This window comes from Hypanus sabinus, chromosome 4, assembly GCF_030144855.1.
Source record: "Hypanus sabinus isolate sHypSab1 chromosome 4, sHypSab1.hap1, whole genome shotgun sequence".
NCBI lineage: Eukaryota > Metazoa > Chordata > Chondrichthyes > Myliobatiformes > Dasyatidae > Hypanus > Hypanus sabinus.
In genome coordinates, this window is record NC_082709.1 from 99365110 (window position 1) to 99388326 (window position 23217).

A 23217-nucleotide genomic window follows, 5' to 3' on the forward strand; every position below is an offset into this window, starting at 1 on the left:
AAGTGACTGGTGGAGTGGGACACGGGGGAAGTGACTGGTGGTGTGGGACATGGGGGAAGTGACTGGTGGAGTGGGACACGGGGGAAGTGACAGGTGGCGTGGGACACGGGGGAAGTGACTGGTGGTGTGGGACATGGGGGAAGTGACTGATGGAGTGGGACATGGGGGAAGTGACTGATGGAGTGGGACACGAGGGAAGTGACTGGTGGTGTGGGACACGGGAGAAGTGACTGGTGATGTGGGACACGGGGGAAGTGACTGATGGAGTGGGACATGGGGGAAGTGACTGGACGTGTTGGACATGGGGAAAACGACTGATGGGGTGGGACACGTGCGAATTGACTGGTGGTGTGGGTCACGGGGGAGGTGACTGGTGGTGGAGGACACGGGGGAAGTGACTGGTGGTGTGGGACACGGGGGAAGTGACCGATGGAGTGGGACATGGGGGAAGTGACTGGTGGTTTGGTACACGTGGGAATTGACTCGTGTTGTGGGACACGGGGGAAATGACTGGTGGTGTGTGATCGAGGGGACTGACTGGACGTGTGGGATATTGGGGAAGTGACTGGTGGTGTGTGATCGAGGGGACTGACTGGACGTGTGGGATATGAGGGAACTGACTGGTGGTGTGCGATCGAGGGGACTGACTGGACGTGTGGGACACGAGGGAAGTGACTGGTGGAGTGGGACATGGGGGAATTGGCTGGTGGTTTGGTACACGAGGGAAGTGACTGGTGGTGTGGGACATGGGGGAACTGACTGGTGGTGTGCGATCGAGGGGACTGTCTGGACGTGTGGGATATTGGGGAAGTGACTGGTGGTGTGTGATCGAGGGGACTGACTGGACGTGTGGGATATTGGGGAAGTGACTGGTGGTGTGCGATCGAGGGGACTGACTGCACATGTGGGATATTGGGGAAGTGACTGGTGGTGTGTGATCGAGGGGACTGACTGGACGTGTGGGATATTGGGGAAGTGACTGGTGGTGTGTGATCGAGGGGACTGACTGGACGTGTGGGACACGGGGGAAGTGACTGGTGGTGTGTGACACCGGGGAAGTGACTGGTGGAGAGGGACACCGGGGAAGTGACTGGTGGTTTGGGACACCGGGGAAGTGACTGGTGGTGTGGGACACGGGGGAAGTGACCGATGGAGTGGGACACGGGGGAAGTGACTGGTGGAGTGGGACACGGGGGAAGTGACTGGTGGTGTGGGACATGGGGGAAGTAACCGATGGAGTGGGACACGGGGGAAGTGACTGGTGATGTGGGGGACGGGAGAAGTGACTGGTGGTGTGGGACATGGGGGAAGTGACTGGTGGAGTGGGACATGGGGGAAGTGACTGGTGGTGTGGGACACGGGGGAAGTGACTGGTGGTGTGGGACATGGGGGAAGTGACTGGTGGTGTGGGACATGGGGGAAGTGACTGGTGGAGTGGGACACGGGGGAAGTGACTGGTGGTGTGGGACATGGGGGAAGTGACTGGTGGAGTGGGACATGGGGGAAGTGACTGGTGGTGTGGGACACGGGGGAAGTGACTGGTGGTGTGGGACATGGGGGAAGTGACTGGTGGAGTGGGACACCGGGGAAGTGACTGGTGGTTTGGGACACCGGGGAAGTGACTGGTGGTGTGGGACACGGGGGAAGTGACCGATGGAGTGGGACACGGGGGAAGTGACTGGTGGAGTGGGACACGGGGGAAGTGACTGGTGGAGTGGGACACGGGGGAAGTAACCGATGGAGTGGGACACGGGGGAAGTAACCGATGGAGTGGGACACGGGGGAAGTGACTAGTGGTGTGGGACACGGGGGAAGTGACTGGTGGTGTGGGACACGGGGGAAGTGACTGGTGGTGTGGGACACGGGGAAAGTGACTGGTGGTGTGGGACATGGGGGAAGTGACTGATGGAGTGGGACACGGGGGAAGTGACTGGTGGTGTGGGACATGGGGGAAGTGACTGGTGGTGTGGGACACGGGGGAAGTGACTGGTGGAGTGGGACACGGGGGAAGTGACTGGTGGTGTGGGACATGGGGGAAGTGACTGGTGGAGTGGGACATGGGGGAAGTGACTGGTGGTGTGGGACACGGGGGAAGTGACTGGTGGTGTGGGACATGGGGGAAGTGACTGGTGGAGTGGGACACGGGGGAAGTGACTGGTGGTGTGGGACACGGGGGAAGTGACTGGTGGTGTGGGACACGGGGAAAGTGACTGGTGGTGTGGGACACGGGGGAAGTGACTGATGGAGTGGGACACGGGGGAAGTGACTGGTGGAGTGGGACACGGGGGAAGTGACTGGTGGTGTGGGACATGGGGGAAGTGACTGGTGGTGTGGGACACGGGGGAAGTGACTGGTGGAGTGGGACACGGGGGAAGTGACTGGTGGTGTGGGACATGGGGGAAGTGACTGGTGGAGTGGGACACGGGGGAAGTGACAGGTGGCGTGGGACACGGGGGAAGTGACTGGTGGTGTGGGACATGGGGGAAGTGACTGATGGAGTGGGACATGGGGGAAGTGACTGATGGAGTGGGACACGAGGGAAGTGACTGGTGGTGTGGGACACGGGAGAAGTGACTGGTGATGTGGGACACGGGGGAAGTGACTGATGGAGTGGGACATGGGGGAAGTGACTGGACGTGTTGGACATGGGGAAAACGACTGATGGGGTGGGACACGTGCGAATTGACTGGTGGTGTGGGTCACGGGGGAGGTGACTGGTGGAGTGGGACGGGGGAAGTGACTGCTGGTGTGGGACATGGGGGAAGTGACAGATGGAGTGGGATACGGTGGAAGTGACTGGTGGTGTGGGACATGGGGGAAGTGACTGGTGGAGTGGGACACGGGGGAAGTGACAGATGGAGTGGGACACCGGGGAAGTGACTGGTGGAGTGGGACACGGGGGAAGTGACTGGTGGTGTGGGACGGGGGTAGTGACTGGTGGTGTGGGACACAGGGGATGTGACTGGTGGAGTGGGACGGGGGTAGTGACTGGTGGTGTGGGACACAGGGGAAGTGACTGGTGGTGTGTGACACGGGGGAAGTGACTGGTGGTGTGGGACACGGGGGAAGTGACTGGTGGTGGAGGACACGGGGGAAGTGACTGGTGGTGTGGGACACGGGGGAAGTGACCGATGGAGTGGGACATGGGGGAAGTGACTGGTGGTTTGGTACACGTGGGAATTGACTCGTGTTGTGGGACACGGGGGAAATGACTGGTGGTGTGCGATCGAGGGGACTGACTGGACGTGTGGGATATTGGGGAAGTGACTGGTGGTGTGTGATCGAGGGGACTGACTGGACGTGTGGGATATGAGGGAACTGACTGGTGGTGTGCGATCGAGGGGACTGACTGGACGTGTGGGACACGAGGGAAGTGACTGGTGGAGTGGGACATGGGGGAATTGGCTGGTGGTTTGGTACACGAGGGAAGTGACTGGTGGTGTGGGACATGGGGGAACTGACTGGTGGTGTGCGATCGAGGGGACTGTCTGGACGTGTGGGATATTGGGGAAGTGACTGGTGGTGTGTGATCGAGGGGACTGACTGGACGTGTGGGATATTGGGGAAGTGACTGGTGGTGTGCGATCGAGGGGACTGACTGCACATGTGGGATATTGGGGAAGTGACTGGTGGTGTGTGATCGAGGGGACTGACTGGACGTGTGGGATATTGGGGAAGTGACTGGTGGTGTGTGATCGAGGGGACTGACTGGACGTGTGGGACACGGGGGAAGTGACTGGTGGTGTGGGACATGGGGGAAGTGACTGATGGAGTGGGACATGGGGGAAGTGACTGATGGAGTGGGACACGGGGGAAGTGACTGGTGGTGTGGGACACGGGGGAATTGACTGGTGGTGTGGGACACGGGGAAATGACTGGTGGTGTGGGACGGGGGAAGTGACTGGTGGTGTGGGACACGGGGGAAGTGACTAGTGGTGTGGGACATGGGGGAAGTGACTGGTGGAGTGGGACACGGGGGAAGTGACTGGTGGTGTGGGACACGGGGGAAGTGACTGGTGGTGTGGGACACGGGGAAATGACTGGTGGTGTGAGACACGGGGAAGTGACTGGTGGTGTGGAACACGGGGAAATGACTGGTGGTGTGGGACACGGGGGAAGTGACTGGTGGTGTGCGATCGAGGGGACTGACTGGACGTATGGGATATTGGGGAAGTGACTGGTGGTGTGTGATCGAAGGGACTGACTGGACGTGTGGGACACGGGGGAAGTGACTGGTGGCGTGGGACACGGGGGAAGTGACAGGTGGCGTGGGACACGGGGGAAGTGACTGGTGGTGTGGGACACGGGGGAAGTGACTGGTGGTGTGGGACACGGGGGAGGTGACTGATGGAGTGGGACACGGGGGAAGTGACAGGTGGCGTGGGACACGGGGGAAGTGTCTGGTGGTGTGGGACATGGGGGAAGTGACTGATGGAGTGGGACATGGGGGAAGTGACTGATGGAGTGGGACACGGGAAGTGACTGGTGGTGTGGGACACGGGGGAAGTGACTGGTGATGTGGGACACGGGGGAAGTGACTGGTGGTGTGGGACACGGGGGAAGTGACTGGACGTGTGGGACACGGGGGAAGTGACTGGTGGTGTGGGACATGGGGGAAGTGACTGATGGAGTGGGACATGGGGAAAGTGACTGATGGAGTGGGACACGAGGGAAGTGACTGGTGGTGTGGGACACGGGAGAAGTGACTGGTGATGTGGGACACGGGGGAAGTGACTGATGGAGTGGGACACGGGGGAAGTGACTGGACGTGTTGGACATGGGGAAAACGATTGATGGGGTGGGACACGGGCGAATTGACTGGTGGTGTGGGTCACGGGGGAGGTGACTGGTGGAGTGGGACGGGGGAAGTGACTGCTGGTGTGGGACATGGGGGAAGTGACAGATGGAGTGGGACACGGGGGAAGTGACTGGTGGTGTGGGACATGGGGGAAGTGACTGGTGGTGTGGGACACGGGGGAAGTGACTGATGGAGTGGGACACGAGGGAAGTGACTGGTGGAGTGGGACACGGGGGAAGTGACTGGTGGTGTGTGACACCGGGGAAGTGACTGGTGGAGTGGGACACGGGGGAAGTGACTGGTGGTTTGGGACACCGGGGAAGTGACTGGTGGTGTGGGACACGGGGGAATTGACTGGTGGTGTGGGACACGGGGAAATGACTGGTGGTGTGGGACGGGGGAAGTGACTGGTGGTGTGGGACACGGGGGAAGTGACTAGTGGTGTGGGACATGGGGGAAGTGACTGGTGGAGTGGGACACGGGGGAAGTGACTGGTGGTGTGGGACACGGGGGAAGTGACTGGTGGTGTGGGACACGGGGAAATGACTGGTGGTGTGAGACACGGGGAAGTGACTGGTGGTGTGGAACACGGGGAAATGACTGGTGGTGTGGGACACGGGGGAAGTGACTGGTGGAGTGGGACACGGGGGAAGTGACTGGTGGTTTGGGACACCGGGGAAGTGACTGGTGGTTTGGGACATTGGGGAAGTGACTGGTGGAGTGGGACATGGGGGAAGTGACTGGTGGTTTGGGACACCGGGGAAGTGACTGGTGGTGTGGGACATGGGGGAAGTGACTGGTGGAGTGGGACACGGGGGAAGTGACTAGTGGTGTGGGACACGGGGGAATTGACTGGTGATGTGGGACACGGGAGAAGTGACTGGTGGAGTGGGACACGGGGGAAGTGACTGGTGGAGTGGGACACGGGGGAAGTGACTGGTGGTGTGGGACATGGGGGAAGTGACTGGTGGTGTGGGACACGGGGGAAGTGACTGGTGGTGTGGGACATGGGGGAAGTGACTGGTGGTGTGGGACACCGGGGAAGTGACCGATGGAGTGGGACACGGGGGAATTGACTCGTGTTGTGGGAAACGGGGGAAATGACTGGTGGTGTGCGATCGAGGGGACTGACTGGACGTGTGGGATATTGGGGAAGTGACTGGTGGTGTGTGATCGAGGGGACTGACTGGACATGTGGGATATGGGGGAACTGACTGGTGGTGTGCGATCGAGGGGACTGACTGGACGTGTGGGACACGAGGGAAGTGACTGGTGGAATGGGACATGGGGGAAGTGACTGGTGGTTTGGTACACGGGGGAAGTGACTGGTGGTGTGGGACATGGGGGAAATGACTGGTGGTGTGCGATTGAGGGGACTAACTGGACATGTGGGATATTGGGGAAGTGACTGGTGGTGTGCGTTCGAGGGTCTGACTGGACGTGTGGGATATGGGGGAACTGACTGGTGGTGTGCGATCGAGGGGACTGTCTGGACGTGTGGGATATTGGGGAAATGACTGGTGGCGTGTGATCGAGGGGACTGACTGCACATGTGGGATATTGGGGAAGGGACTGGTGGTGTGTGATCGAAGGGACTGACTGGACGTGTGGGACACGGGGGAAGTGACTGGTGGTGTGGGACATGGGGGAAGTGACTGGTGGTGTGGGACACGGGGGAATTGACTCGGATTGTGGGACATGGGGGAAATGACTGGTGGCGTGCGATCGAGGGGACTGACTGGACGTGTGGGATATTGGGGACGTGACTGGTGGTGTGTGATCGAGGGGAGTGACTGGACGTGTGGTACACGGGGGAAGTGACTCGTGGTGTGGGACATAGGGGAAATGACTGGTGGTGTGCGATCGAGGGGACTGACTGGACGTGTGGGATATTGGGGAAGTGACTGGTGGTGTGCGTTCGAGGGGACTGACTGGACGTGTGGGATATGGGGGAACTGACTGGTGGTGTGCGATTGTGGGGACTGACTGGACGTGTGGGATATGGGGGAACTGACTGGTGGTGTGCGATCGAGGGGACTGACTGGACGTGTGGGATATTGGGGAAGTGACTGGTGGTGTGCGTTAGAGTGGACTGACTGGACGTGTGGGACATGGGGAAGTGACTGGCGGTGTGGGACATGGGGGAGGGCACTGCACGTGTGGGACATTGGGGAGGGCACTGGACGTGTGGGACATGGGGAAGTGACTGGCGGTGTGGGACATGGGGGAGGGCACTGTACGTGTGGGACATGGGGAAGTGACTGGCGGTGTGGGACATGGGGGAGGGCACTGCACGTGTGGGACATTGGGGAGGGCACTGTACGTGTGGGACATTGGGGAGGGCACTGGACGTGTGGGACATTGGGGAGGGCACTGGACGTGTGGGACATGGGGGAGGGCACTGTACGTTTGGGACATTGGGGAGGGCACTGGACGTGTGGGACATTGGGGAGTGCACTGTACGTGTGGGACATTGGGGAGGGCACTGGACGTGTGGGACATGGGGGAGGGTACTGTACATGTGGGACATGGGGGAGGGCACTGTATGTGTGGGACATGGGGAAGTGACTGGCGGTGTGGGACATGGGGGAGGGCACTGCACGTGTGGGACATGGGGGAGGGCACTGTACGTGTGTGACATGGGGGAGGGCACTGTACGTGTGGGACATGAGGGAGGGCACTGGACGTGTGGGACATGGGGAAGTGACTGGCGGTGTGGGACATGGGGGAGGGCACTGGACGTGTGGGACATGGCTGGATGACATGTATTAGATAGAAGAGTGAACTGCAGCCAACTCTGCAACATGACTGTAACATTCTAGTCATCTGGCACTCTCAGAACTCAGCACTGGTGACTGTAACTCCATATGGAACCTAACAAGTTTCTCGGCCATTATATTGTAATCTGTTCTGGCATTCAGAGAAATCCGGTCAGTAAGGTCCTCACCATGTAGGCCATGCTCTCTTTTTGACAGTGCAACAGCTCGAAGTTCAGCAGCAGCCCCCTCCTCACTGCCATCAGGTTCCTGATCTGACCTGAAACCCTAATACCACCTCAGTTCATACTTCTCTCTTCTTGCACCCATGTTTTTATGTCCATTTCTGTTTATTTTGTCATCTAGGTTATGTATAATTTCTGTTAACTTAAACTTGTTTAATTTATAAGGTTGAGAAAGTCTGCAGATGCTGGAAATCCAAGCAACACCCACAAAATGCTGGAGGAACTCAGCAGGCCAGGCAGCATCTGTGGAAAGGAGTAAACAGTCCATATGTTGGGCTGAGACCACTTCCTCAAGACTGAGGATTTGAATTTGTTCATATTGTACTGTGTTGCTGCAAAAGAAAAACTAATTTTTGTGACATTTCTACCTTGGGTATGTGTTGCCATGACAATAACCATGAACTTGAACTCCATTCCCATTCACCCAAATTTTGCCTGTAACCTATTTTGCATTAACATCCACTGATCCTCCCAGCACTCACCTACTCTGGGGTCCAATTACAGCAGTTGGTTAACCAAGCAAGCATCTGTGGGATGTGGGAAGAATCTGGGGAAGCCAGAGGAAGCCCACAGAGTCATGGGGAGAAGATGCAAACTCACAGAGACAGCACTTGAGGTCACAATGGAACCAGGGTTTCTGGAACTGTGGGGCATCAGCTCTGTCTGCAATCCAACTCTATCCAGCTTTCCATTAGAGACAAGTTCAATCTGTGTTAACAACCAAGCCTTTGTCGAGGCTGCTGTTGCACACACATATGTCAATTATTGGCCAAGATCTCAGGTACATATACTTCGCAGTGAGATATACTAAATCAACATCACAACGCACTGTAACAGCTTCAGTAATCCAGTAATACTCTTAAATAAATGTTTAGAGAACATTTGGACAGGTTCATGCATGGGAAACATCTCGAGGGACTGAGGCCAAACACAGACAATTAAGACTGCTTTATGTAGGCGCCTTGATCAGCAGAGTCAAGATGGGTTGAAGATCCTCCTGCCAATTTGTAATACCTAGTGACTCTGCTTTCCATCTTGGATCCAAACAGATAGAAGTGTGAGTGAGTACTGAGAGCTCACACCCCTTACCAAGTCTATCTCAGCTCATCCCACCTCCAGGGTCCATTCATTTGCAAATCACTGGTCCACTGTTACACTGTATATGATATCTCAGCCCTCAAAATTCTTCACCACTCCACGAACTAGATTAAAATGGCCTTGCCTCTGTCACTCTTATAGGTAATGGCACCAACTTCTATACTCTGACCCATCATGCTTTGCTCTGTGCCCTGCCCCATTATCCTTCATTCTACGCCCTGTCCCATCATGCTTCACTCTACGCCCTGCCCCATCATGCTTCACTCTACGCCCTGCCTGATCATCCTTTGCTCTACGCCCTGTCCCATCATGCTTCGCTCTACGCCCTGCCCCGTCATGCTTCACTCTACGCCCTGCCTGATCATCCTTTGCTCTACGCCCTGTCCCATCATGCTTCACTCTACACCCTGCCCCATGATTCTTCGCTCTACGCCCTGCCCCAACATCCTTCGCTCTACGCCCTACCCCATGATCCTTCGCTCTACGCCCTACCCCATCATCCTTCACTCTACGCCCTGCTTGATCATCCTTTGCTCTACGCCCTGTCCCATCATGCTTCACTCTACACCCTGCCCCATCATCCTTCACTCTACGCCCTGCCCCAACATCATTCGCTCTACACCCTACCCCATCATGCTTCGCTCTATGCCCTACCCCATGATCCTTCGCTCTACGCCCTACCCCATCATCCTTCGCTCTACGCCCTGCCCCAACATCATTCACTCTACGCCCTGCCCCAACATCATTCGCTCTACACCCTACCCCGTCATGCTTCGCTCTACGCCCTGCCCCATCATCCTTCCCTCTACGCCCTACCCCATGATCCTTCGCTCTACGCCCTACCCCATCATCCTTCGCTCTACGCCCTGCCCCAACATCCTTTGCTGGGGCGCCCTGCCCCAACATCATTTGCTCTACGCCCAACCCCATGATCTTTCGCTCTACGCCCTAACCCATGATCCTTTGCTCTATGCCCTACCCCATCATCCTTCGCTCTACACCCTACCCCGTCATGCTTTGCTCTACGCCCTGCCCCATCATCCTTCCCTCTACGCCCTACCCCATGATCCTTCGCTCTACACCATAATCCTTTGCTCTACATCCTACCCCATGATCCTTCGCTCTACACCCTGCCCCATCATCCTTCACTCTACACCCTGCCCCATCATCCTTCACTCTGCACCCTGCCCCATCATCCTTCACTCTGCACCCTGCCCCATCATGCTCGACTCTACAAAGTAGGAGAAGATGCTGGAAACATTCAGCAGTTCAGGCAGCATCTGTGGAGAAGAAAGAGTCAATATAGGTCTACCTGTACTGCACTTATCTGCTACACTAACATTGTATTTTCCATTGTTTTCTCTTTGTACTACATTACATGTACCTGTCTACATACATACATCAGCTTTTCTGTGCCTCTTGGTATGTGTGACAATACTAAACCAATTACTAATTTCAGCCTTAATACTTTTCATTCAAATAAATGTCTCCAACCCAAAGCATAAACTGTTTCTCTCTGCACATATGCCATCTGACCCAGAGCATAAGACGATAAGACATAGGAGCAGAATTAAGCTATTTGGCTCATCGAGCCATGGCTGATTGCAGATCTCACTCAAGCCTGTCTTCTCATCATATCCTTTGATACCCTGACTCATCAGGAAACTATCAATTTCTGCCTTATATATACCCACTACTCTGGCTAAAAGAATTCCTTCTTACCTTTGTTCTAAAAGATCACCCTTCAGTGGTGGCATACCCCCACCACAGGAACCATCCTCTCCACATCCACCCTATCCAGTCCTTTCACCACAGGAAACATCCTCTCCACATCCACCCTATCCAGTCCTTTCACCAGAGGAACCATCCTCTCCACATCCACCCTATCCAGTCCTTTCACCACAGGAAACATCCTCTCCACATCCACCCTATCCAGTCCTTTCACCAGAGGAACCATCCTCTCCACATCCACCCTATCCAGTCCTTTCACCACAGGAAACATCCTCTTCACATCCACCCTATCCAGTCCTTTCACCAGAGGAACCATCCTCTCCACATCCACCCTATCCAGTCCTTTCACCACAGGAACCATCCTCTTCACATCCACCCTATCCAGTCCTTTCACCACAGGAACCATCCTCTCCACATCCACCCTATCCAGTCCTTTCACCAGAGGAAACATCCTCTTCACATCCACCCTATCCAGTCCTTTCACCAGAGGAACCATCCTCTCCACATCCACCCTATCCAGTCCTTTCAACATTCATTAACTTTTAATGAGATCCCCACACATTCTTCTAAATTCCAGTGAGTACAGGCCCCAAACTGCCAAACGCTCCTCATATTAACCCTTCATTCCTGGAATCATCCTCATGAACCTCCTCTGGACTCTCTCCAATGACAACACATTCTTTCTAAGATGTGGGGCCCAAATCTCCTAGTGTCTTATAAAGCCTCAGTATTATCTCCTTGCTTTTATATTCTATTTCCCTTGAAATAAATGTCAACATTGCATTTGCCTTCTTTAAAACAGACTCAACCTGTAAATTAACCTTCTGCAAGTCTTGCACAAGAACTCATAAGTACCCCTGCACCTCTATTGTTTGAACCTTCTCCCCATTTCGGTAATAGTCCACACTATTGTTCCTTTTACCAAAATGCACTACCATACATTTCCCCACATTGTATTCCATCTGCCTGACTTTTGCCCATTCTTCCAATTTGTCTAAGTCCTGCTGCAATCACATTGCTTCCTCAGCACTACCTACCCCTCCCCCTATCTTCATATCATCCGCAAACTGCCACACAGCCATCAATTTCATTATCCAAATTATTGACAAACAACGTGAAAAGTAACGGTCCCAATACTGACCTCTGAGGAACACCACTAGTCACTGGCAGCCAACCAGAAAAGGCCACTTTTATTCCTACTCACTGCCTGTCAACCATTCCTCTGTCCATGCCAGTACCTTTCCTGTAACACCATGGGAATTTATCTTATTAAGCAGACTTATGTGTGGCACTTTATCAAATGCCTTCTGAAAATCAAATTAAGTGACATCCACTACCTCTCCTTTGTCCACCCTGCTTGTTACTTCCTCAAAAAACTCTAACAGATTTGTCAGGCAAGATTTCCCTCAACAGAAACCATGCCGACTTATTTTGTTTGGAGACTTATTTTATCATTAGTCTCCAAGTATCCCGAATCCTTAATTACAGACTCAAACATTTTCCCAGCCACTGAGGTTAGGCTAACTGGCCTATAATTTCCTTTCTTTTGCCTTCCTCCCCTCTTAAAGAGTGGAGTGACGTTTGTAATCTTCCAGTCCTCTGGGGCCATGCCAGAAGCAAGTGATTCATGAAAGATCATGACCAGTGCATCCATTATCTCTTCAGCAACCTCTCTCAGGACTCTGGGATGTAGTCAGTCTGGTCCAGGTGACCTATACACCTTAAGACCTTTTAGTTTGCCTCGCACTTTTTCCTTTGTAATAGCAATGGCACTCACTGCTGCTCACTGACATGCACAGACCTCTGGGCACATTGCTAGAGCCTTCCACAGTGAAGACTAATGCAAACTACCCATTAAGCTCATCTGCCATTTCTTTGTCTCCCATTACTACCTCACCAGCATCCTTTTCCAGTGGTCCAATATCAACTCTCATCTCCCTTTTACTCTTTATATAGCTGAAAAAACTTCCGGTACCCTGCTTTATATTATTGGCTAGTTTGCCATCATATTTAATCTTTTCCCTTCTTATAGCTTTTTTGGTTGTCTTTTGTCAGATTTTAAAAGCTTCCCAATTATCCAACTTCCCACTCACTTTTGCTACCATATATGCCCTTTCCTTGGCTTTTATGCAGTCCTTAACATCCCTTGTCAGCCATGGTTGACTACTCTTGCCATTTGAGAAAAAGTTCTTCTGTGGGGAATATGTCTATTCTCCATCTTGTGAACGGTTCCCTGAAACTTCAGCCATCTCTGCTCTGCTGTTATTCCCGCCAGTATCATCCTCCAGTCCACCTGGGCAAGCTCCTCTCTCACGCCTCTGTAATTCCCTTCATTCCATTGTGATACTGAAACATGTGAGTTATGCTTCTCCCTCTCAAACTGCAGTATGAATTCAATTATATCATGATAACTGCTTTCTAAGGGTTCCTTTACATTAAGCTGCCTAATAAGATCTGGGTTACCCAATCTAAGATGGCCTTTCCCCGAGCAGGCTCAAGCACAAGCTGCTCTAAAAAGCCATCTCACAGGCATTCAACAAACTCTGACACCAATCTGATTTTCCCAATCCGCTTGCATATTGAAGTCCCCCATTACAATTGTGTCATTATCCTTATTACATGTCTTTTCTAGCTCCCTATGCAACCTCAACCCCACATCTTGGCTACTATTTGGAGGCCTATATAGGATTCCCATAAAGCTTTTTCACCCTTGCAGTTTCTTAACTCCACCCACAAAGATTCAACATTCTCTGACCGTTTGTCACTGCTTTCTAAAGGTGTAATTCCATCTCTTCCCAACAGAGATACACCACTGCCCATGCCTTCCACCCTGTCCTTCTGGTACTAAATACAACCTTTGATGTTAAGCTCCCAACTATGGTCCTCTTTCAGCCATGACTCATTGATGCTGAGTGTTTCCCAATATTTTGTATTTTTATTTCAGATTTCTAGTGGCTGCTGTTTTTCATTCTTTTCAGAGAAGCAGGAATGACCCTACTCTGTATTCTGCCTTCAGCTCGCTCTAAACTGCAGCTCAGGAGAATGTGTAAACCCACACCAGGGGATTAGGCAGCCTTGGTTTCATAGAAACATAGAAAACCTACAGCACAATACAGGCCCTTCAGCCCATAATGCTGTGCCGAACATGTCACGTACTTTAGAAATTACTTAGGGTTACCCATAGCCCTCTATTTTTCTAAGCTCCATGTACCCTGTCCAGGAGTCTCTTAAAAGACCCTATTGTATCTGCTTTCACCACAGTCGCTGGCAACCCATTCCATGCACACACCATTCCCTGCATAAAAAACTTAGCCCTGACATCTCCTCAATTCCTACTTCCAAGCACCTTAAAACTGTGCCCTCTTGTTCTAGCCATTTCAGCCCTGGGAAAAAGCCTCTGACTAGCCACACGATCAGTGCCTCTCATCATCTTATACACCTCTATCAGGTCACCTCTCATCCTCCATCACTCCAAGGAGAAAAGGCCGAGTTCACTCAACCTGTTTTCATAAGGCATGCTCCCCAATCCAGGCAACATCCTTGTAAATCTCCTCTGCACCCTTTCTATGGGTTCCACATCCTTCCTGTAGTGAGGCAACCAGAACTGAGCACAGTACTCCAAGTGGGGTCTGACCGGGTCCTATATAGCTGCAACATTACCTCTCGGCTCCTAAACTCAATCCCATGATTGATGAAGGCCAATACACCGTACACCTTCCTAACCACACAGTCAACCTGCCAGCAGCTTTGAGTGTCCTATGGACTCAGACCCCAAGATCCCTCTGATCCTTCACACTGCCAAGAGTCTTACCATTAATACTATATTCTGTCATCATATTTGACCCACCAAAATGAACCACCTCACACTTACCTGGGTTGACTCCATCTGCCACCTCAGCCCAGTTTTGCATCCTATCGGTGTCCCACTGTAACCACTGACAGCCCTCCACACTATCCACAACACCTCCAATCTTTGTGTCATCAGCAAACTTACTAACCCATCTCTCCACTTCCTCATCCAGGTCATTTATAAAAATCACGAAGAGAAGGGGTCCCAGAACACAAGGTCCCAGGGGTCCTTGAGGCACACCACTGGTCACCAAAGAATTCCTGAACATTTTTACCAGGGATTAATTTTTATATTCATATGTATGATGATGAAACAAAAGTCTGAATTTGTGATTGAGTGCTGGTGTCTCTCTGCCTGACATCAGTAAAGGCACGGTTCTGAAGTCAACATGTCTGTCAGTGGTGGGTTAAGTGACTGGCTGTTACAGTGTGGATGTTTTAAGAGGTGGAAACTGCACTTCACTTTGCAGAAACTTCATATCTGCTTGGCCAGCTGGTTACAGGGTCTGCAACCTTTACACCAGATGGCACGGTAAAAATTAACAGAAGCTTCTTTACCTTGTACGCACTCTTCAAATGGTCATAGTACACCTCCTCGATGGCTTGGAAATAGATCACTCCTTTCAATTTGGTTTCGTGTTTGTCTGCAGGAAGATAACAGTGAGGGCTTCAGTGCTGGCAGATTAAACACTTACACACAATCTGCTGGAGGAACTCAATGGGTCAAGCTACATCTGTAGAGGGAAGGAAGTGTCAAAGTTTCAGGTTGAAACCCTGCATCAGGACATTGGTATCTCCCCCGGCCCACCACGACCAATGTTGTTTGAACCCTCTGAGTTTTCCCACCAGATTGTGAGTTGCTCTATCTGCTGGTTCTTGTATCTCCACTGTCTGCTGGTTCTTGTATCTCCACTGTCTGCTGGTTCTTGTATCCCCATGTCTGCTGGGTTCTTGTATCCCCACTGTCTGCTGGTTCTTGTATCTCCACTGTCTGCTGGTTCTTGTATCCCCATGTCTGCTGGGTTCTTGTATCCCCACTGTCTGCTGGTTCTTGTATCCCCACTGTCTGCTGGGTTCTTGTATCCCCACTGTCTGCTGGTTCTTGTCTCTCCACTGTCTGCTGGTTCTTGTATCCCCATGTCTGCTGGGTTCTTGTATCCCCACTGTCTGCTGGATCTTGTATCTCCACTGTCTGCTGGTTCTTGTATCTTCACTGTCTGCTGGTTCTTGTATCCCCACTGTCTGCTGGGTTCTTGTATCCCCACTGTCTGCTGGTTCTTGTATCCCCACTGTCTGCTGGTTCTTGTATCTCCACTGTCTGCTGGGTTCTTGTATCCCCACTGTCTGCTGGGTTCTTGTATCCCCACTGTCTGCTGGATCTTGTATTCCATTGTCTGCTGGTTCTTGTATCTTCACTGTCTGCTGGTTCTTGTATCCCCATGTCTGCTGGGTTCTTGTATCCCCACTGTCTGCTGGTTCTTGTATCCCCATGTCTGCTGGTTCTTGTATCTCCACTGTCTGCTGGTTCTTGTATCCCCATGTCTGCTGGGTTCTTGTATCCCCACTGTCTGCTGGTTCTTGTATCCCCATGTCTGCTGGGTTCTTGTATCTCCACTGTCTGCTGGTTCTTGTATCCCCGTGTCTGCTGGGTTCTTGTATCCCCACTGTCTGCTGGTTCTTGTATCCCCATGTCTGCTGGTTCTTGTATCCCCATGTTTGCTGGGTTCTTGTATCTCCACTGTCTGCTGTTTCTTGTATCCCCATGTCTGCTGGGTTCTTGTATCCCCACTGTCTGCTGGTTCTTGTATCTCCACTGTCTGCTGGGTTCTTGTATTCCCATGTCTGCTGGTTCTTGTATCTCCACTGTCTGCTGGTTCTTGTATCCCCATGTCTGCTGGTTCTTGTATCCCCACTGTCTGCTGGTTCTTGTATCCCCATGTCTGCTGGTTCTTGTATCCCCACTGTCTGCTGGTTCTTGTATCTCCACTGTCTGCTGGTTCTTGTATCCCCATGTCTGCTGGTTCTTGTATCTGCACTTACACACCTCAGCCTGGGAGTAGTTGATGAAGGTGCTTAAACATGGAATGATTTGCAGTGAAGTGGAAGGACAGTCAAAGACCTGAAGTGACCGAGGGAAAGGACTGGCACAACCATGTCAGTGTGCACAATGCATTGGTGGTGCACGCTGATACAAGAAAGGAAACTGAATGGAGGGAAAGGATGAACAGGGTTACTGGGGAAGAAACAGGGAATTCATTGGCTGGATACCTCATGTCACAGGTAGGCAGGGTGATGCTGGGGGAACTCAGCAGGCCAGAGAGCATCTAGGAAAAGAGTACAGTCGATGTTTCAGGTCGAGAACCTTCATCCATGAAAGGTCTCGGCCCAAAACATTGAATGTATCTTTTTTGCCTGGCCTGCTGAGATCCCCAGCATTTTGTGTGTGTTAAGTGGGGATCTTGCATGGCATGGACCAATTAGAATGGAGGGCCAGTTTTGGTGCTGAGTTACTCTGTAACAAAGGACAAACACAGGAGATGGAGAGATAACCCCAGCCTGCTGTGCACGAGCCAAGGGTTTAACAAGGGGTCTTTGCCCATTGACGGAGCCTGGCCCATGTATACCCGCGTGCATAACAGGAGATGGTCCGTTTACCCACCTGCATAATAGGAGAGGGTCCGTTTAGTCCTGTTGAAAACAAACCAGCGTTTCTTCCAGGTTTTAATTTTGCCACCCATTTTGATCAAGAAGCCTCTGCAGGTCTTCTCCGTGAGGGACACATGGTAGCAAGTCTCAATGTTGTGTCCAGCTGCTTCAATATGGGCTCGCAAGTCAAAGTCTTCCTTTCTGACCGGGAGGTAGCGAGTCAGCGGCCTGGCCTGTCGGCACAAAGTCAAAGTCGAGTTTCTTGTATGTGGGGTGCATTAACAAAAAAAAACATAATTTAAGCATAAAATATATGCATTTATACAAGAAAGAACACAACTAGAACAAGTAAATAAAGCACGTTGTAGTGTAAAGTGGTCATAGTGTTGCTACACCGGTAGTAATTGGGGTTCTGCAGATTGGTTCAAAACCAAAAAGAAATAGCTGTTCCTGAACCTGGTGATGTAGGACTTCAGGCTTCTGTACGAGGACAGAGCTGAGGGCATCTGCAAATAGTGTCTACAATGAGCTGGTGTCCTGATCAGGGAAATTCCTGCTGATCATTCCATTGGCTGAACAGCACAATATGTGATTACTACTTTGTAAGGTGTACATCTAACTCCTTCTCCGCGCTGCGCCACGGGGAACAATGAACAGCCCATTCACTGATAACACACACCCACACAGCCCAGCAACACATATCCATGCTGGATCAGGATAATTCCATTGCCTCATTCTCTCCGATTTCCTTTTGATACAGGTGTTTACCAATTGTTTATGTTGCCTCTCATGGCAGTTCCATCACTTATTTCTCAGTGACCCACTCTCACTCACTTATCTGTTATCTCTCACAGCCTTAAGTAAATGACACTCATTTATTCTCGAAAGTGCTGTCACAGGTAGACAAGATTGTAATGAAAGCTTTGGGTACATTGGCCTTCATAAATCAAAGTATTGAGTACAGGACATGTTATGAGATGTTTGAGATGTTATGTTGAAGCTGTACAAGATGTTGGTGAGGCCTAATTTGGAGCATTGCATACAGTTTTGATCACCGACCTACAATAAAGATATAAATCAGATTGAAAGAGTACAGAAAAAGTTCACAAGGATGTTGCTGGGTCTGCAGGACCTGTATTATAAGGAAAGATTGAGTAGGATAGGACTGCATTCCTTAGAACAGAAGATTGAGAGATTTGACAGAGGTATACAAACTAATGAGGGGCATAGATAAGGTAAATGCAAGCAGGCTTTTTCCACTGAGGTTAGGTGGAACTACAGCCAGAGGTCATGGGTTGAGGGTGAAAGGTGAAATGTTTAGGAGAACATGAGTGTAAACTTCTTCACTCAGAGGGTCGTGAGAGTGTGGAATGAGCTGCCAGGACAAAGCTCAATTTCAATGTTTAAGAGAAGTTAGAATAGGCACATAGAATGTAGGGATATGGAGGGCTGTGGTCCCAGTGCAAGTTGATGGAAGCAGGCAGTTTAAGTGGTTTTGCAAAGACTAGATGGGCTGAAGGGTCTGTTTCTGTGCTGTACCCTTCTATGACTCGCCCACAGCCCTGTGTCAACTTAGACACTGCCCTGCATCGTCCTGTATGAATACAAAGCTAACTCCACAGTCCTGTCTCAAATGCAAACTTAATCCCACTGCTCTGTCCACAGTGTGTATCAATATCAGACAAATTCCACTACCTGCTCCCTCCCCAGAGTACCAAACTAATCTCAATCCATTCTCACCCAGTACCATTTGCAAACCACTGAACTAACCTATCAGAATCATTGAACATACAATAGTACAGCACATCGCAGGCCCTTCGGCCCACAATGTTGTGCCAACCCTCAAACCCTGCCTCCCATATAACCCCCCACTTTAAATTCCTCCATATACCTGTCTAGTAGTCTCTTCAACTTCACTAGTGTATCTGCACTCAGGCAGTGCATTCCACGCACCAACCACTCTCTGAGTGAAAAACCTTCCTCTAATATCCCCCTTGAACTTTCCTCCCCTTACCTTAAAACCATCTCCTCTTGTACTGAGCAGTGGTGCCCTGGGGAAGAGGCGCTGGCTGTTCACTCTGTCTGTTCCTCTTAATATCTTGTACACCCCTATCATGTCTCCTCTCATCCTCCTTCTCTCTAAAGAGTAAAGCCCTAGCTCCCTTAAGCTCTGATCATAATCCATACTCGCTAAACCAGGCAGCATCGTGGTAAATCTCCTCTGTATCCTTTCCAATGCTTCCACATCCTTCCTATAGTGAGGCGACCAGAACTGGACACAGTACTCCAAGTGTGGCCTAACCAGAGTTTTATAGAGCTGCATCATTACATCGCGTCTCTTAAATTCTATACCACGACTTATGAAAGCTAACACCCCATAAGCTTTTTTAACTACTCTATCTACCTGTGAGGCAACTTTCAGGGATCTGTGGACATGTACCCCCAGATCCCTCTGCTCCTCCACACTACCAAGTATCCTGCCATTTACTTTGTACTCTGCCTTGGAGTTTGTCCTTCCAAAGTGTACCACCTCACACTTCTCTGGGTTGAACTCCATCTGCCACTTCTCAGCCCACTTCTGCATCCTATCAATGTCTCTCTGCAATCTTCAACAATCCTCTACAATATCTACAACACCACCAACCTTTGTGTTGTCTTCAAACTTGCCAATCCACCCTTCTACCCCCACATCCAGGTTGTTAATAAAAATCACGAGAAGTAGAGGTCCCAGAACAGATCCTTGTGGGACACCACTAGTCACAACCCTCCAATCTGAATGTACTCCCTCCACCACGACCCTCTACTTTCTGCAGGCAAGCCAATTCTGAATCCACCTGGCCAAACGTCCCTGGATCCCATGCCTTCTGACTTTCTGAATAAGCCTACCATGTGGAACCTTGTCAAATGCCTTACTAAAATCCATGTAGATCACATCCACTGCACTACCCTCATCTATATGCCTGGTCACCTCCTCAAAGAACTCTATCAGGCTTGTTAGACACGATCTGCCCTTCACAAAGCCATGCTGACTGTCCCTGATCAGACCATGATTCTCTAAATGCCCATAGATCCTATCTCTAAGAATCTTTTCCAACAGCTTTCCCACCTCAGATGTAAGGCTCACTGGTCTATAATTACCCGGACTACCCCTACCACCTTTTTTGAACAAGGGGACAACATTCGCCTCCCTCCAGTCCTCCAGTACCATTCCCGTGGACAACGAGGACATAAAGATCCTAGCCAGAGGCTCAGCCTTCCCTCGCCTCGTGGAGCGGCCTGGGGAATATTCCGTCAGGCCCCAGGGACTTAACCATCCTAATGTATTTTAACAACTCCAACACCTCCTCTCTCTTAATATCAACATGCTCCATCAACCTCACTCATATAGTCCTCACCGTCATCAAGTTCCCTCTCATTAGTGAATATCGAAGAGAAGTATTCATTGAGGACCTTGCTCATTTCCACAGCCTCCAGGCACATCTTCCCACTTTTATCTCTAATCTGTCCTACCTTCACTCCTGTCATCCTTTAGTTCTTCACATAATTGAAGAATGCCTTGGGGTTTTCCTTTACCCCAAGTAAATAAATTACAGTATACATATATTGAATAGACTAAAATATGTGCAAAATCAGAAATAGTGTACAGGTAGTCCCCAAGTTACGAACGTCCGACTTACGGACAACGAACCAAGGAACGAGAACGCCGTCCGTCATTTTAAGTCGGATCCCAATGCTGTCCGTCATTTTAAGTCATTGCCATTGACACTGCATTGAGTGTTTGTATTTGTATTTGGCTTAAATTTTTCTTAGTAAGATTCACCCTGACCACCACCCCCCCTCCAAGTTCCGGTCGGCTGATGGCGCAGTGAGTCCAGCGCCGGGTCGGAGAACGGAGGTTTAGTGACAGACCGCACCCGTGCCGGGTTGACATCGAGCTTGCAACTCAACCACGTAAAAAAAAACACTGCCACCTCCAGTTTAAATATCGTGGAGGATCAAATACCCGAACCCAGCACAGCCCCCACTTGTCCCATTTAACCTGTCTCAGTGCGGACCTGGGGAATTCAGTGTGGTGGGCCTTAGGACCCAGTGGACCTCGGGAGCCAGCAGAGCTAGGGACCCGCCGCCCACACTGATCCAGTTCCATTGACGAGAAGCGATCGTGATTGAAAATAAAGTGGAAATAATAAAGCCTTTGGAAAGAGGTGAAATGCCATCTGACATTGGAAAAGCGTTAGGCTACAGTTGGTCAACGATCGGAACAATTTTAAAGGATAATGGATAAAGTGAGAATAATGGAGCATGTGAAAGGCCCTGCCCCAATAAAAGCTACAATTATTACTAAGCAACACAGTGGTTTAATTATTGCAATATATACATTTCTTAAGTGTTTTATATGCATAGAAAGGTAAAATATATACTATATACTAAGACAAACGTTTGACTAACTGACACTAAATAATACCAGATGTACTTGTAAGACACTTAGAGCAATATCCGTTTGAGTGCAAAGATGGTCATGGGGTTGCTAACCTATGGTGACTAGGGTTATAACAACACACAAAATGCTGGGGCACTCAGCGGGTCAGGCAGCACCTATGGAGGGAAATAGACAACCAGCGTTTCAGGTTGGGACCTCATGACTCAGATAGTGGGGATCTTTGATGACCTTCTCGAGGTAGCGCCTTCTGTTATTACTACTAATTGTAGTGATCTCTGTGTAAACAAAACTTACCCCTCAGAACCCTTTCACAAATCCTTACTCCCATCTTCACCTATGTTCCCTTGTCTTTGGGAAATGGATTTTGGATATCTATCCCTCTTATAATGTTATATATTTCCTTCGGGTCATCATTGCTCCAGCTCAACTTCCCGTAACTAAATTCCTCCAATCCAAAAAACATCTCCTCTGCACTCTCACTGGTGCAACCATATTGTGAGATAAGGTGAGTACTGGCTTTGGGGACCCTGAATGGAGATTTATAAAAGGCATAGAGCCATTTCATAAAGTTGAGGGCTGCAGAATTCAACAGAACTGGGCTAGCACCAGATGCCAGGCTCCAGGTCCCAGATCAACGTACACATCAAGTACCTGCCATCGCTGCTTTTCTCGCAGTTTAACTTCCTTCTCGATCAGCTGCTGCCTGCGTTCTGTCTCCTCCTGCAGCCTTTTCTCCAGCTGCTCTCTGCGGCACCGTTCCTCTTGCAACGCCTGTTTCTTCGCCTCCATTTCCCGCTCCTGCAAAACCAGGAAAAAAGAACGTCAATTAACCAATCTGGCAGAAAAGCAGCACGTGACTTTGTCCAATGGAGACTGCTTCTCTCTTCAAAGTATAAACATCAACAACTAAAGCAGTGTAAAATCCCCTCCACCACTTCTGTTCCTCAGATTATTACACACCCAGCCAGCATTAAAGTCAATGAGGAACCCGGACAATATCCAGTCCGAGAAAGAGACTCTTAGTTCTGCCTTTACACTAGACGATGGCAGTGTTAATGTGGGCGCAGTTGTACATGGCACTCCAGAATGAAGCACGTTCACAAAGGGCACAACAACCACATTCAGCATTACCAAAAGAATTTCTACGCTTTACTGTATCACAATTTTAAGCTGTAAAAGTGCAGAAAAAAACTGGGATATTGATGCTGGGGTTTGGCCGTGGTACTGTCATTAAATCTCAAGGATTGGTGGTTCCTGGAAATAATCATTGCCTTTGCGTGAGTGTTGCTTGCCATTTATCAGCCTAGGTCTTATTAGGGTACGGCCTGATTTTCTGAGGAGCTGCAAATGGAATTGAACAGTCATCAATTGTCAGTGAATATCCCCATGCTTGGCCTCATGATGGATGGAAATGATGGGGCAAGTGAGGATGTTTGGAGCCTAGGACACCGCCCTCAGCAACTCTTAGAGGAATCAATGATTGGCTAACCTCCATTGACCACAACCAACTTCAGAGTGGTTTAATAAATTATTGTTCCCTGTCCAAAGGTAGAGTGAAAAACTTCAGAACACAAACATAATGCTGGAGGGACTCAGCAGGCCAGGCAGCATCTTGTATTACATCCACACTGTCATAATGCTGGAGGAACTCAG

The 23217-nt window shown here is 50.7% G+C and overlaps 1 protein-coding gene and 1 long non-coding RNA gene across 4 annotated transcripts in view; one reads left to right on the forward strand and one right to left on the reverse strand.

Annotated features, from left to right (window-relative positions):
* LOC132393023 (pleckstrin homology-like domain family B member 2) overlaps positions 1-23217 on the reverse strand; it is a 414321-nt gene that overhangs the window by 13387 nt on the left and 377717 nt on the right. For all 3 annotated transcript variants that reach the window (XM_059967716.1, XM_059967715.1, XM_059967717.1), the window contains 3 exons: positions 22216-22362; positions 17137-17356; positions 15036-15121 (listed from right to left, as the gene is read on the reverse strand). In XM_059967716.1, the coding sequence (XP_059823699.1) occupies positions 15036-15121; positions 17137-17356; positions 22216-22362 (453 nt within the window). The remainder of the gene's footprint in view (positions 1-15035; positions 15122-17136; positions 17357-22215; positions 22363-23217) is intronic.
* LOC132393025 (uncharacterized) overlaps positions 1-23217 on the forward strand; it is a 60505-nt gene that overhangs the window by 11034 nt on the left and 26254 nt on the right. Inside the window, exon 2 of the long non-coding RNA XR_009511731.1 lies at positions 7965-8172. This is a non-coding gene — a long non-coding RNA (uncharacterized LOC132393025). The remainder of the gene's footprint in view (positions 1-7964; positions 8173-23217) is intronic.